General features: G+C 43.6%; 1 protein-coding gene across 3 annotated transcripts in view; it reads left to right on the top strand.

Moving 5' to 3' along the window:
* Nucleotides 1-11,540, top strand: part of STARD13 (StAR related lipid transfer domain containing 13) — a 591,561-nt gene that overhangs the window by 223,116 nt on the left and 356,905 nt on the right. For all 3 annotated transcript variants that reach the window (XR_002098906.1, XM_019524484.1, XM_019524483.1), the window contains one exon: nucleotides 1,970-2,003. Coding sequence is in view for 1 of the 3 variants with exons in the window: in XM_019524484.1 (XP_019380029.1) it covers nucleotides 1,970-2,003 (34 nt within the window). In the remaining 2 variants the exon portion in view is untranslated. The remainder of the gene's footprint in view (nucleotides 1-1,969; nucleotides 2,004-11,540) is intronic.

Here is an 11,540-nt window from a genome sequence, read left to right as displayed (position 1 = left end):
CTGAGCAGAGCTGGTACTTCCCCCCAACACTGATCCCTCCCTGCTCACGGCATATCCATAACTCACCTCCACCCTCAACATACAGAAATAAATAGTTGGGGTTGAGGGAGGCAACCTGCTGGCAGCACTTCTACCCCTCATCCTCCCACATCCAGTTTTATGCTGCCCTGGTTGCATTGCTGGTTCAGAATTCCACAACCATCATCATCTCCTGCAATGAATAACCCAATAAAGGGTCACTGCAATAACTTACCTCATGTTTGCAACTCCCTTCTACCTCTGACTGTTGCACCACAGAACAGCTTAACCTGCTTTTAGGCCTCATGAACCTGTGTTCTGTCTGATACTCTTCATCTCTGACTTGGTTCTTTAGATGGATCTCCTGGCTTCTGGCTTCCCAGCTCCCCTACACTTGGACTCTGCCCACTCCCCTTGGATCTTGATTGCTTCTTCAGATCCTGGGTGACCTCCACATCTGGCCACCCATGACCTGGCATGACACTGTCCAGTACAGGTTCCTAGGTAGTAATATACCTTTATTGGAGATGCTGGAGGTGAGCAGAGGAACATCATCAGGCATAGATAACAGGATAATAGTAGAAGAAAGGCTAGCTTGACTAAAGGAAGATTAAGGTTGTTAACAATAATGAGTCAAAGTTAATTGACTCTTTCAGTTCTGTTTGAGTAGGAATGAGGCTGTCCATGACAGGCTGTTTGTTTTAAACATTCAGTAGAGCAGGAATTAAAGTGGGGTGCAACTGTACCCTCAACCCCATCCCCCACAGATCAGCTCCTGCTTGGTTGCCCATGGTTTGGAGTGTCCATGTACCTAATGGTGCCTTCCTCTCTAAACAAGTAAAACTTAGAAGGGCTAACTGATGAAGTCAATGGTGCTTTGGGATCTGGGTGCTTGAATACAGGATCTACTGTTGTAATTTACACTTTATTTAAGGTACAACAGAAATTATTTAACTGTTTATTTAACTTGCTGTATTTATGAAAAAACATGCATGTATTTAATAAAGATGGAAACTTCAGGCTCCCTCACCAAGAAAGGGTGCAATATAAAGGCCGATTCCTAACTCAGTTCTCCCTTGTATTTGACGGGAAAATTCCCAATATCTTGGCAAAACTCATTAAAACCATACAATATAAAAGCTTCAAGGAAATTTTTATTTGAAGTTATCTTTGCATGGATGATCCTCATCAAGGCTGAAGAGGAAGTGTGTTACAGGAATGATAATGGAGCAGTTTAAAGCTTCTGAGGTCTAAGTGCAGATGGCTATCCATATGGAGACTATCATGTGACAGGATCAAAGGATGTGTGATAGCAAGAAATAAGAGTGGCTATATCTCCATATGCCTGCAAACTCAAAGTGGTTTGTACCTATAAACTCACTGGCATCCAGTAGAATCAGAAACACACAAACTAAATGAAACTGCATGTTTTATATTAAACTCATTGCATTTCCAAAGTTCATTCCCTGGAGAGATTTCAAGTTTTTCATAATACCTAGTTGTGTGTAGGGGGGGGATGACTGATAAATAATATTTAGTCACTGGCTTTCAAAATGAGGACATTAACTTATTTTGAAGATAAAATCCTTGCATGGGGGAAGTAACAGATCCAAAGGAGCATCTGAGCATGACTTTAACACCATGTTCATATTTTTCAGCTACTATGGGAGATTTGAATTGGAAAAATCAAATACTTTTAATATTAGTTAAATCCCTCAGTTGGCTGTTACACTTATGAATCGGGTCCCTAATAGAAGTTTAAACAAAAAAAATAAGTATTTTGTTTCCAGTGCCTTTTCTTTAGAGTTCAGGGTTCCAATGGCCAGAAAAGATTATATTGATGTATCATGTTCAAAATCTACTCTTACTGTTGTTAATCCTATATCCTAAACCTATTTGGCAAAAAATATTATTGGTAAACTAAAAAAATCAACTTTTTTTTTCCTTACAGGTGCTTTTTCAGAAACTGAGCAGAGAGAAAGCAGGTAAGTCCATAGTCTTCTACAGAAGACATTGTATTGTTTATGAGTAACACTGTCCTGAAAGTTTATTGAGGCATAATGTAGATACATAATGAAAGTATTTATAGTTCTTAATGGTACATCCATAGGAATCTCTGAATACCAGACTTAAGTTCTGCATTTTGTTTGGTGCTATAGCTTTACACAGTTTTGTACTATTGTTCACAAATGTTCACCTGATGGTTGGCAACGTTTAGCAGGCTCAACTGCTTGGCATGGACAGCCTTATTTCTGCTCAAATGGAACCAACAGAATCAACTGACTTTGTGGCTCATTATTATCTGTTTGCTTCCTGCTAATCTCTTCACTCCATAGCTGTTAACAACCCTTAATCTTGGGTCCAAGGCAGAATGAATCTTGGGTCCTAACCCAAATGCTACCATAGCTGCTTTTCTGCATCACCCAGATGTGGTGCAACACTGGAAAGCACTCATCTGCTGCCTCCAGCACCACAGGTGATAGTTGGCCAACCCCTAGACACTTAGGGTAGAATTCTGTCACACTCTATGCACTTAAACAATAGCCTTCTGGCTGCATAGACCATCACTTAAGCACTTTGGCGCTTAAGTATTTTTGTTATTCTGCAGTCTTGATGTGTAATCATATGTGTTTAGCTTATAAGCAGGAAGATACGAGGGGTGATCAAAAAGTTCTAAGACTTAGCCTTTATTTTAAAAAATAGTGTACAAACAACATTTTTATGAGCTGTCCCCTTCAAAGTAATCTCCCCCAGATGATATGCACTTGTCCCTACATTCCTCCCACTTTCGGAAGCAATGCTGGAAGTCTTCAACTGTGAGTTTTTTGAGTTCCACTTTCACATTCTTATAGATGGTTGGAATGTCATCAAATCTCCTTCCTTTCAGCTTCATTTTGATTTTTGGAAACAAAAAAAAATCACATGGGGCAAGGTCAGGTGAATACAGAGGGTGTGGTATCACAGGAATGTTTTTTTCAGCCAAAAATTCTTGAATGGAGACAACAGTGTGTGAAGGAGCATTGTCATGCTGCAGAAACCATCAACAATTTTCACACAGCTTGCGGCAGTTTCTTCTAACTTTATCCCTCAATCGAATCAAAACCTCTTTATAAAAGGCCTAATTGATTGTTTGACCTCTCGGTACAAATTCCTAATGAACAATACCTCGAACATCAAGTCTTAGAACTTTTTGATCAAACCACATACATGTGTGCCTGAGCACAAGTTTCAGAAGAAACTCCCATGTTTTAGTCTTAGTAGCTTAGTGATTAGGGAAGGGGTGGGCAAAATGGCAGATCCAGCCAGCATCCGGACTCCATTTTCCAGCAGCCTAGGAAGGCAGGAGGCAGTGGAGACCTTCCTCCGAGGCCCAGACGGAGACTTGCTGTGGGGTGGTGGATGGGACCCAGAGGTCCTGTGTGGCCAGGACTGGGGGTCTGGCATGGGGCGGGACTGGACATGGGCTCCAGTGCCCAGCCCTGACTGGTCAGTTGCTGCCAGAGCAGCTCCACATGCCATTGCTCCAGGGTCTCCAGCCAGGCCCAGTGCTCCCACTGCATGAATGCCATGTGCACCCGGAGACTGGGCGGGGAGGGGCGGGAGCGGGGAACAGCAAGCTGCTGCAGGCAGTGACAGTGCTGTCAGTGGTGGGAGTGTGGCAGCAGCAAGCTCCTGCAGGCAGCCACAGCGCTACACATACGTGCCCCCCGCTGCTGAGGAAGACTTCACTGCATGAGAAGCCTGTGCCCACCCAGCTTCAGGGACATAGGCTGTTCAACAAAGTTTTGAATTCTGTCCTGCCTCTCTGCATGCTGTGCAGGGGGGAACCTGGGGCCAAGGGAGAGCGGGAGGGGCGGGCAGGGGGCTGGGGCCAGGGCAGAGCCAGGGACTGGGAGGGCCTTCCTTCAGTGCATGACTTACCACATGTCTGGGGCTACTGAAGCTGGCAGCTCGGTATGGGGCTCCCTGTCAGCGATAGCATCTGGCTGAGCACAGTGTTCATGGCTGGCAGCATACAGACCTGGGAGGAGCTCGTGGTCAGCAGTGGTGTAGCTGGCCACTCCTTGTGGTGCAGTGTGAGTCTGGGCCAAGGGCAAGGCAGCCACCAGGCAGAGCTCCCTGAGCTGCCAGTGGGTGCAGCAGCCAGGGAGGTGGGTGGGGTGGGGTGGGGCGGTGAAGGCCTGAGATCCCCTCTTCTGGTGATGCTCCAGAGGCATCAGGGGAGGGTGTGGGCAAGGGAAGGCCTCCCCTGCTGGTGGCACTCACCGGGGTGCAGCCCATCTCCCGGGGCGCCAAAATGCAGGTCAGCTGATGCGTGAAGGGCATGGTCTTCTGGGCATGCTTGGACTGATGATTGAAGTCGGTCATGGCCACCCACTGTGTCTGCAACACCATGGCCTTCACACAACACTGCTATGCCATCCTAGAGTTGCCTTGTGCACACATCCTGGCTGAAGTGGCTTCATAAATGTGGGCATTCAAGCACCCACACTGTGTAAACTGCCTCTGGATGTCAGTCCTGCCCCAGAGTGCCACAAGGTTGCATACATCCTCCCGGGTCCAGCTGGGGGCCCGGACACTTGGGGTAGGAGTGGGCACAGCCAGGGCTCGACAGGGATGATGTGCTGGATATGCTCCCTGCACCAGCTTTCTGGGCCCCCACATGGCTATCCCTGCGATGCCAGCCCTGGAGAACTGCCAGCAGCACCCAGGACAGGGGCATGGCCAGGGATGGGGAGCCATGTGGCAGAAGTGCTTCACCCCAGTGCCTACAAAGAGACAGAGCTGGGGTTGAGTGGGAGCAGGTGCTGGCCCTGCTGCCATAGAGAGCAGGGCCAGCAGCCCTGGGGGGAATCTCAGAGCTGGACAAGGGACACAGCAGGCTGCAGCACTTTGCAGCCCTTACCTGTGGCCAATGAGCAACTCTGGCTAGGGGACAGGACAGGCAGAGGCTGCCTTAGTCTGGTCTGGTCCGGTCTGGTCCTGGTGGGGCGTGGGGGCAGCACACGGGGTCTGGTGGGCTCCTGCAGACAGCACTGGCTTCTTTAGGCTTCCTGTGCTGTGTGCCCCAAGGCACAAAATGGCTGGAGACTTTTATAGCCTGAAAGCTAGGGGCTGCCAGTGAGCAGCCCAGCCCTGGAGGATGAGAGGCAACCAGCACACATGTGTAGACGTGCACCCTTAATGCACATTAAATTGGGTGAATGAGCATTAAATGCTCATGTGTAAATACACACAGTAGTTACAGCACTGTGCTGGGAAGTCAGAGAGATGCAGGCTCAAATGTCCACTGAGTGAAGTCAGGCCTAAAACCTGAGTCTCTAGTTTCCTGAATAATGATTTAGCTATTGAAGCTAAAACATGGGAGAGCTTCCCTCCTCTTCCTAACACCTATTACTCATTCTGTGGGTTTTTGTCTAGCAACATTTTCATGACTTGCATGTCCACAGCATACATACACATCCATGTAGCTGCCAGCCAGTGTGTAGTCAATGGCACATGCTCAGTCTTTGTGTGTATACCACCACTGCATACTGCAAATCTAATAAAATCACCAACTGTCCACATGTCAAAAAGACCAGTAGCATGGCTGGAAAACTGCCAATTAGGCATACAAAGAGTGACAGACTTCCATCTGTAGGGCAAGATCTGTATCATAACCTATGGTACACGCCAATAGTCAAAATTAAAAATTTGAATTATAAAAGTAATCAGTCCTATACCAGTAGCTTCAAAACCTCTCAGGCCCCTAAATTAATTCATTGCTTACATTCTGGCCTGAAAAGATCTTGATCTATGTAGACTGAGTATGTGCATTAGGCTAAGTTTGAGCAGCTGGACACCCAGCCTTCTTGCAATATACATCAGGACTGGGGAGGTGTCTAAACTATGTCTGAGTCTCCACACCTAACTCACATGATAGAACTGAGTTTAGTATAATTGTGCAGCACCTGGACTCACTCAAATCATAGCCAGCCTGGATGCACACCTTGCCTAATAATCTAGTAGTTACACTATGATACCAAGAAATAAGAGACCTGAGTTCCAGGCTCTCCTCAGCCTTACAGGATTAAAACTCACACTTCACAGAAGAATGCCCTATCCACTACACTGCAGTGCCCTCCCCCTGCTTGTTAAAGCTGGCCCAATGGGCAATAAGGAATGCAAGAGTTATGAGCCAAAAGGAGAGGAAGCAAGAAGCTTCTTACCCATAAGCTGTCCAGTGTAAAATGCAGACACAGTTCTGGTATCATGGACCAGAACCCAGATGTTGGAAAGCAGAATTATCTGGCTTTAGTAGGAGAGGTCTAGTTGTAGGATTAGCTGGAGTAGGATTAGCCTGTGGCCTGGTTGTTAGGAGAGATGGAACATAAGAGATATGAGTTTGAGTCCCGTTAGCTAAAGAGGCCTTATAACCAAGTCTTCCACTTTGCAGGGGAGTGTTCTAACCACTTAACATTTATACATTGCCTGTGGTGGCAATTATGTGCCTCTCCTTTGCATCCTGAATAGTCAGAGTGCCTAAGCTCTGAGGTGGAGTGGATGTTCAGGAAAAGCCTTGTGCACAATGATGTGTGCTGGCCTGCTCTGGGTAACTGTGCCTAGGCAGTCTGGATGGCCATTTGGAGGTGCCTAGCTCTCTTCATTTACTCCGTAAGGTTCTGAGGCACTTCACTTTGAGTCACACATCTGGAGAAAGGCACCCATATTTTAGTTATTCTGATTTTAGACTGTAGAAAAGTTAAAAATTCTGCTACTTTGGACTTGCATTTTTCAAAGTGAGTGTTGAAATAGCAGGAAGAAATGAAGCATTCCTGTGGAGTCAGTATCAGTGTGAGATATATGAATGTATTAAATATGCATGTGAGAATCTACATGTATTTGTTGTTGAATCTGCTGATGGCAATTAATATGTTGGTTTACATTATGTTCACAATATATTCTGTGCTGAGCAGCCTGGCAGCAGTCTTATCTATGCTTGCAGTTGGAGTCATTTTACTTCTGAATGCCCTTGAACAGCTACAGCAATCAGTGATGTAAAATTTGACAGTTTTCAAAGGGGTAGTATCCTTTTGGGCACTGTCTTCAAGTGTATTTGTTTTTATGAGGACTTTAGCACAGCCATGTGCAGATTATCAAGGATAGGTCACTGGCCAACTAATGTGGCTATCAAGAATTTATGGTATGAATTTGTTTATTTAGCAGCAGGATGTCATTTATTTTGTGACTGATTATACTTATGTGAGGCATTAATGGCTTTCTTAACGGTAACTGAGCACAATAAAAAAATATAGAGAATTATAGCTGTTTGCCAAATAGGAGAGATTAGATATTGGTATTTGATCCTACTGGCACAATTTTGCAAATGAGTTTAAAGAAAGGCTAGATGAATCATTTTGCCAAAGAACCGTTTGTCAAATTATAAATTACAGGCTTTTTTTGGATCCACTCAAATAAAAAAAAAATTTCATATTTTTCATGACTGAAACAACAGAGTATTGCACGCTGATTAAAGCTAAACAACTGTGGATTTTCATTTTCATTATTTTTGTCCCTTTATTACCGCACTTGTATGCTTAATGCCTGGGAGGCTGGCTTAAACTAGTCTGCTAACCTTGTGCTCTCTTATTTTTTAATTTCCCACCACCCTGTGTTCCAGAATTGCATCCTCAGTTCTTTCCAAGGGACACTTCAATAGAAACAGGCAGCTGAATCATTTTGCAGCTAATGTATCTGGTTCAGTGGATCAGCTGGCAAAGGTGCTGATCTAGTGAAAAGGCTGGCACTCTGGCCTAGAAAACTGAGGTCTTAATAGGTAGCTCTGCATTCATCTACTTAACTATTAGATAAACAGAATGTAAGGGTTGCTAACTGTTCTATGTATCTTTTTCTAAATATTTCTGCTCTTATGTTTTTGTGCACATTAACTTTATCTGCTGTATCCACTTTATGCTTAAACTTCCCTAAGAAAAATATGACTTTTTTTTCCCCCAAAGCTAAATAGCTTCCATCAAGTGGTGGCATTGATTTATTTTGATTTGCACTGAATATTTTTTGGTTCTTTATTAAAGTATCTATTTAGATCAACATCTTTATGTTGGATTAAGGGCTTGACTAAGAGATTTCCAAAGAAAAAAAAGAGTTTGTGTCACTAGCACATACATTTTAAACACAACTGATTATTTGAATACACTTCTGTATTCTGACAGTGGAGAAAGTCTTTATTGCTTTTCTTTTCTTTTGTCTCTGCAAGAATGAAAAAATTCAGCATCTTAGTCAAAAAAACTTTCTGCACATCTAATGCCAAAATGCTCTGAGACTGAAGCAAAATGATTTTCTGACACAGTCTGACCACTGAAATGGAATTTTGTCCACTGAAATCTGTTATTAATTAGAGCTGTTAACGAATTTTTCAATGGAACATTTTTGTCATAAAATGCTGAGTTATAGAAAATAAAATAAAACTTTTACTGGTGAAAGATTCAGTTTCAACAAATTTCCATTTCAACCAATTTGCAGGAAAATGTGTGTATAACTTTTTAAAAATATATTTTCAAAATTAAAAGTATTGTTTTTCAATTTAAAAAGTTTACTTTGAAATTTAAGTAAATTTATAGTAAAATGTTTTTAAAGGCTGAAATGTAAATAAAATATATTGAAATTATCTGAAATAAAAAAACCCAACAAATCAGATTGGGTCCAATGACTTTGTTTTTTGGTTTTCTTCTCATGATTCAAGACAGGAGTGTGAGAGTTCGTGCCAAATTATATAAGGACTGAATTAAGCACAGGCTCAGACCTGGATGTTCAATTTAAAACTTTTATTGTTTCACAAAGTCATAAACTAAGGAGGTCTGGTGGTTCACGAGGTTCCCAAATCAGGCCCTTGCTTTCTAACCCGAAGGCTAGGTGCGGCTGCCTGATTCAGTAGTCTAAGAACTGGTCAACAAGGAGAAATATTTGAAATCTCAAAAATTCATAGAGAAGGAAAAGTGTTACTCCTCCTGCCACCCCTAACTCCCACTGCTTCCCCCCTCTCAAATAATATGCTGCATTGCAATACTTCTTCTCTCTAGTTCATTTATATGAATTGCTTTTCTCTACTTTATGCTATTCTGTTGACCACAACTTCCCCATTTCTTTAATTTTTCCTTGCTATTTTTCTCCTTTTCCCTAGATAGCCCCTATTCTTCCAGCCTGAATCAGTTTACTCCCCCACACCCACCACGTTTCTCTCTCTCTCTTATAGCTGTCATGGCCAGAAGAAAAAAAGTCTAGTTAGTTCTGGAACTGCTCAGTGCTTCATCACCTTCTTCCCCACCCACAACCAAGTTATCATCGATTTAACATGGAGTCACACTTCTAACTTGAATGAGGAAGGAACTTGGGAATTACTGATTAGCTGTGGTGCTCCTAAAATAATTGACAGTACAAGCTGGAGTGGAAATAAGGAAATCACTTCCCTTTCCCTTTCAGTAACAGCAATGCTGTCCTAATCATGCCAGGAAAGTATATTTGTTTCTCATCATTTCTTTACATAAACCACAACTGTCTGCAAGGAAAGTACATCTCTTCATTTTTGTCTTTCATTTGTATTTTATTACCTTTTAAAAACAAATAACAGAATTTTGAAATGCCATTTCCTGGATTTTCCAAGTAAGTTCCTTACTATATGTTGATCAGAATACTTAAAAGGTTTTCTAAGAAATGCTATAGCTGTTCAGAGCTATTCAGCCCCCCCGCCCCAGGAAACCTTTTCCCACACATAAATGTTGTTAGAAATGTAATTACATGTTAGCATCTGTCCCTGAAGCAATTAATATTTTTATGAGTATAATTATTGTAAAAAAATATTGCACACATTAAAGATGTTATACATTGGGAAGGAATAGGAAATACTGGTAAGAGATAATTTAGTAAAGGGATGACTTACTGCTCTTAATCTATTCCTATTTTCTTTAACTGATCCTGTATGTTATAGTAAAAGAGTTTTCTTTCTGGACAACAAATTTGAACTGAACACACATTACTGATTATCAAGGAACTTAAACAGTAAATTAGTGTATAGTCATTGCCTGCAGAGATGAATAATCTCAAGGTTTGGAGTTCAGTTCCCTACAGTCAAGTAGGGAATGGCCTCAAGTTGCAGCAAGGGAAGTTTAGGTTGGATGTTAGGAAAAACTCTCTCACTAGAAGGGTGGTGAAGCACTGGAACAAGCTACCTAAAGAAATGGTGGAATATCCATCCTTGGAGGTTTATAAGGCCTAGCTGGACAAAGCCCTATCTGGAATGATCTAGTTGGGGATGGTCCTGCTTTGAGCAGGGGGTGGGACTGGATGACCTTCTGAGGTCTCTTCCAACCCTAATTTTCTATGATTCTATAGTAGATGTTTTATCTATCACAGTTAGTTACAAAAATGAAGCCTATGTTTTGGCACGGCAGCTCTTAATCTGCTGTAAAAATCCTGTGTGCAAAATGTTTACCCATACAATACTTAGGCACCCAAATAGTCATATTTTGTGGAGTTTTTAAATTACATTTATGCTGTAACCATTTTGCACCTTACATCAAACACTAAGTCACTACTGTTGTGAATGATGCTATTTCAATACTTTGGAATTCTGATTCCTAATATTCTAGTTCTGTCCAGCCAGTTATAGCTCACTAGCAGATGACAACACCCCTTAACTCGAGCTGTAGGAGCCTGTGCTGGAGATCACAGAACTGGGCAGAACTGAGTGAAGAAAGGTCATTTTGTTGAGTAGAGAAGCTCATATATATCAACAGTTGGCTGGTATAAATTTAAGACTTGTGAAAAGCAAAAGTTTGAAACTCTCTGCAAAAAATAAAAAACAAAAATAAAAACCCAGCTTTGGGGTCCCCAGCTTGGGCACAATTTATCTGACTGAGTCCGGCAGTGAAGGGTACAACTCTGTGCTGCCAGCCCTGCTGCTGCCGGGCAGGCAGGGAACACCTTGCCATGGCAGTGTGGGGTTCCCAGTGGCGACACCAAGCCCCTGTACCCCGCTCTGCCCTGCCATGCCGGGTACCACTCGGGCCACGGGCAGGGAGCCCCAAGCCTGCAGTGGGCAGCCTGAATCCACCCTCGCCCCATGCACAAATCTGGTGATACATGCTCCCTATGTCTCCCCTTGGGAGTGTGCATAGTGGCAGGGACCCAGCCCACCAGCTGCTCCCTGAATGAGCTGCCTGCATCTCCCTCCCGCTCCCAACCCAGGCTCTGCAGCTGCGCATTCCTGCCCTGGCCCCAGACCTCAAACTCCATGCACCACCCCAGCTGGGCAGTGCCCCCAGCCCCAACTCTGCCCAATTCCCTCCCTTACTATGCGGGCTTCAATTCCTCCCCCACACCTTACCTGCAGCAAGCTGTGCGAGCTGCTCTTCATGCTGCTTGGCTGCTACATGCATGTGTGTATGTGCACGTGCACATGGCGTCTCCTGCCTGATCACCCTCCTCCTGCTCCCCCCCAGCCCCTTGCAGGCTGGAACTCTGGCAGC

This window comes from Gavialis gangeticus, unplaced genomic scaffold (genome assembly GCF_001723915.1).
Source record: "Gavialis gangeticus isolate Ggan-Ray unplaced genomic scaffold, GavGan_comp1, whole genome shotgun sequence".
Lineage (NCBI taxonomy): Eukaryota > Metazoa > Chordata > Crocodylia > Gavialidae > Gavialis > Gavialis gangeticus.
Note: the sequence above shows the minus strand (reverse complement) of the source record. Positions and strands in the feature narration are given on the sequence as shown.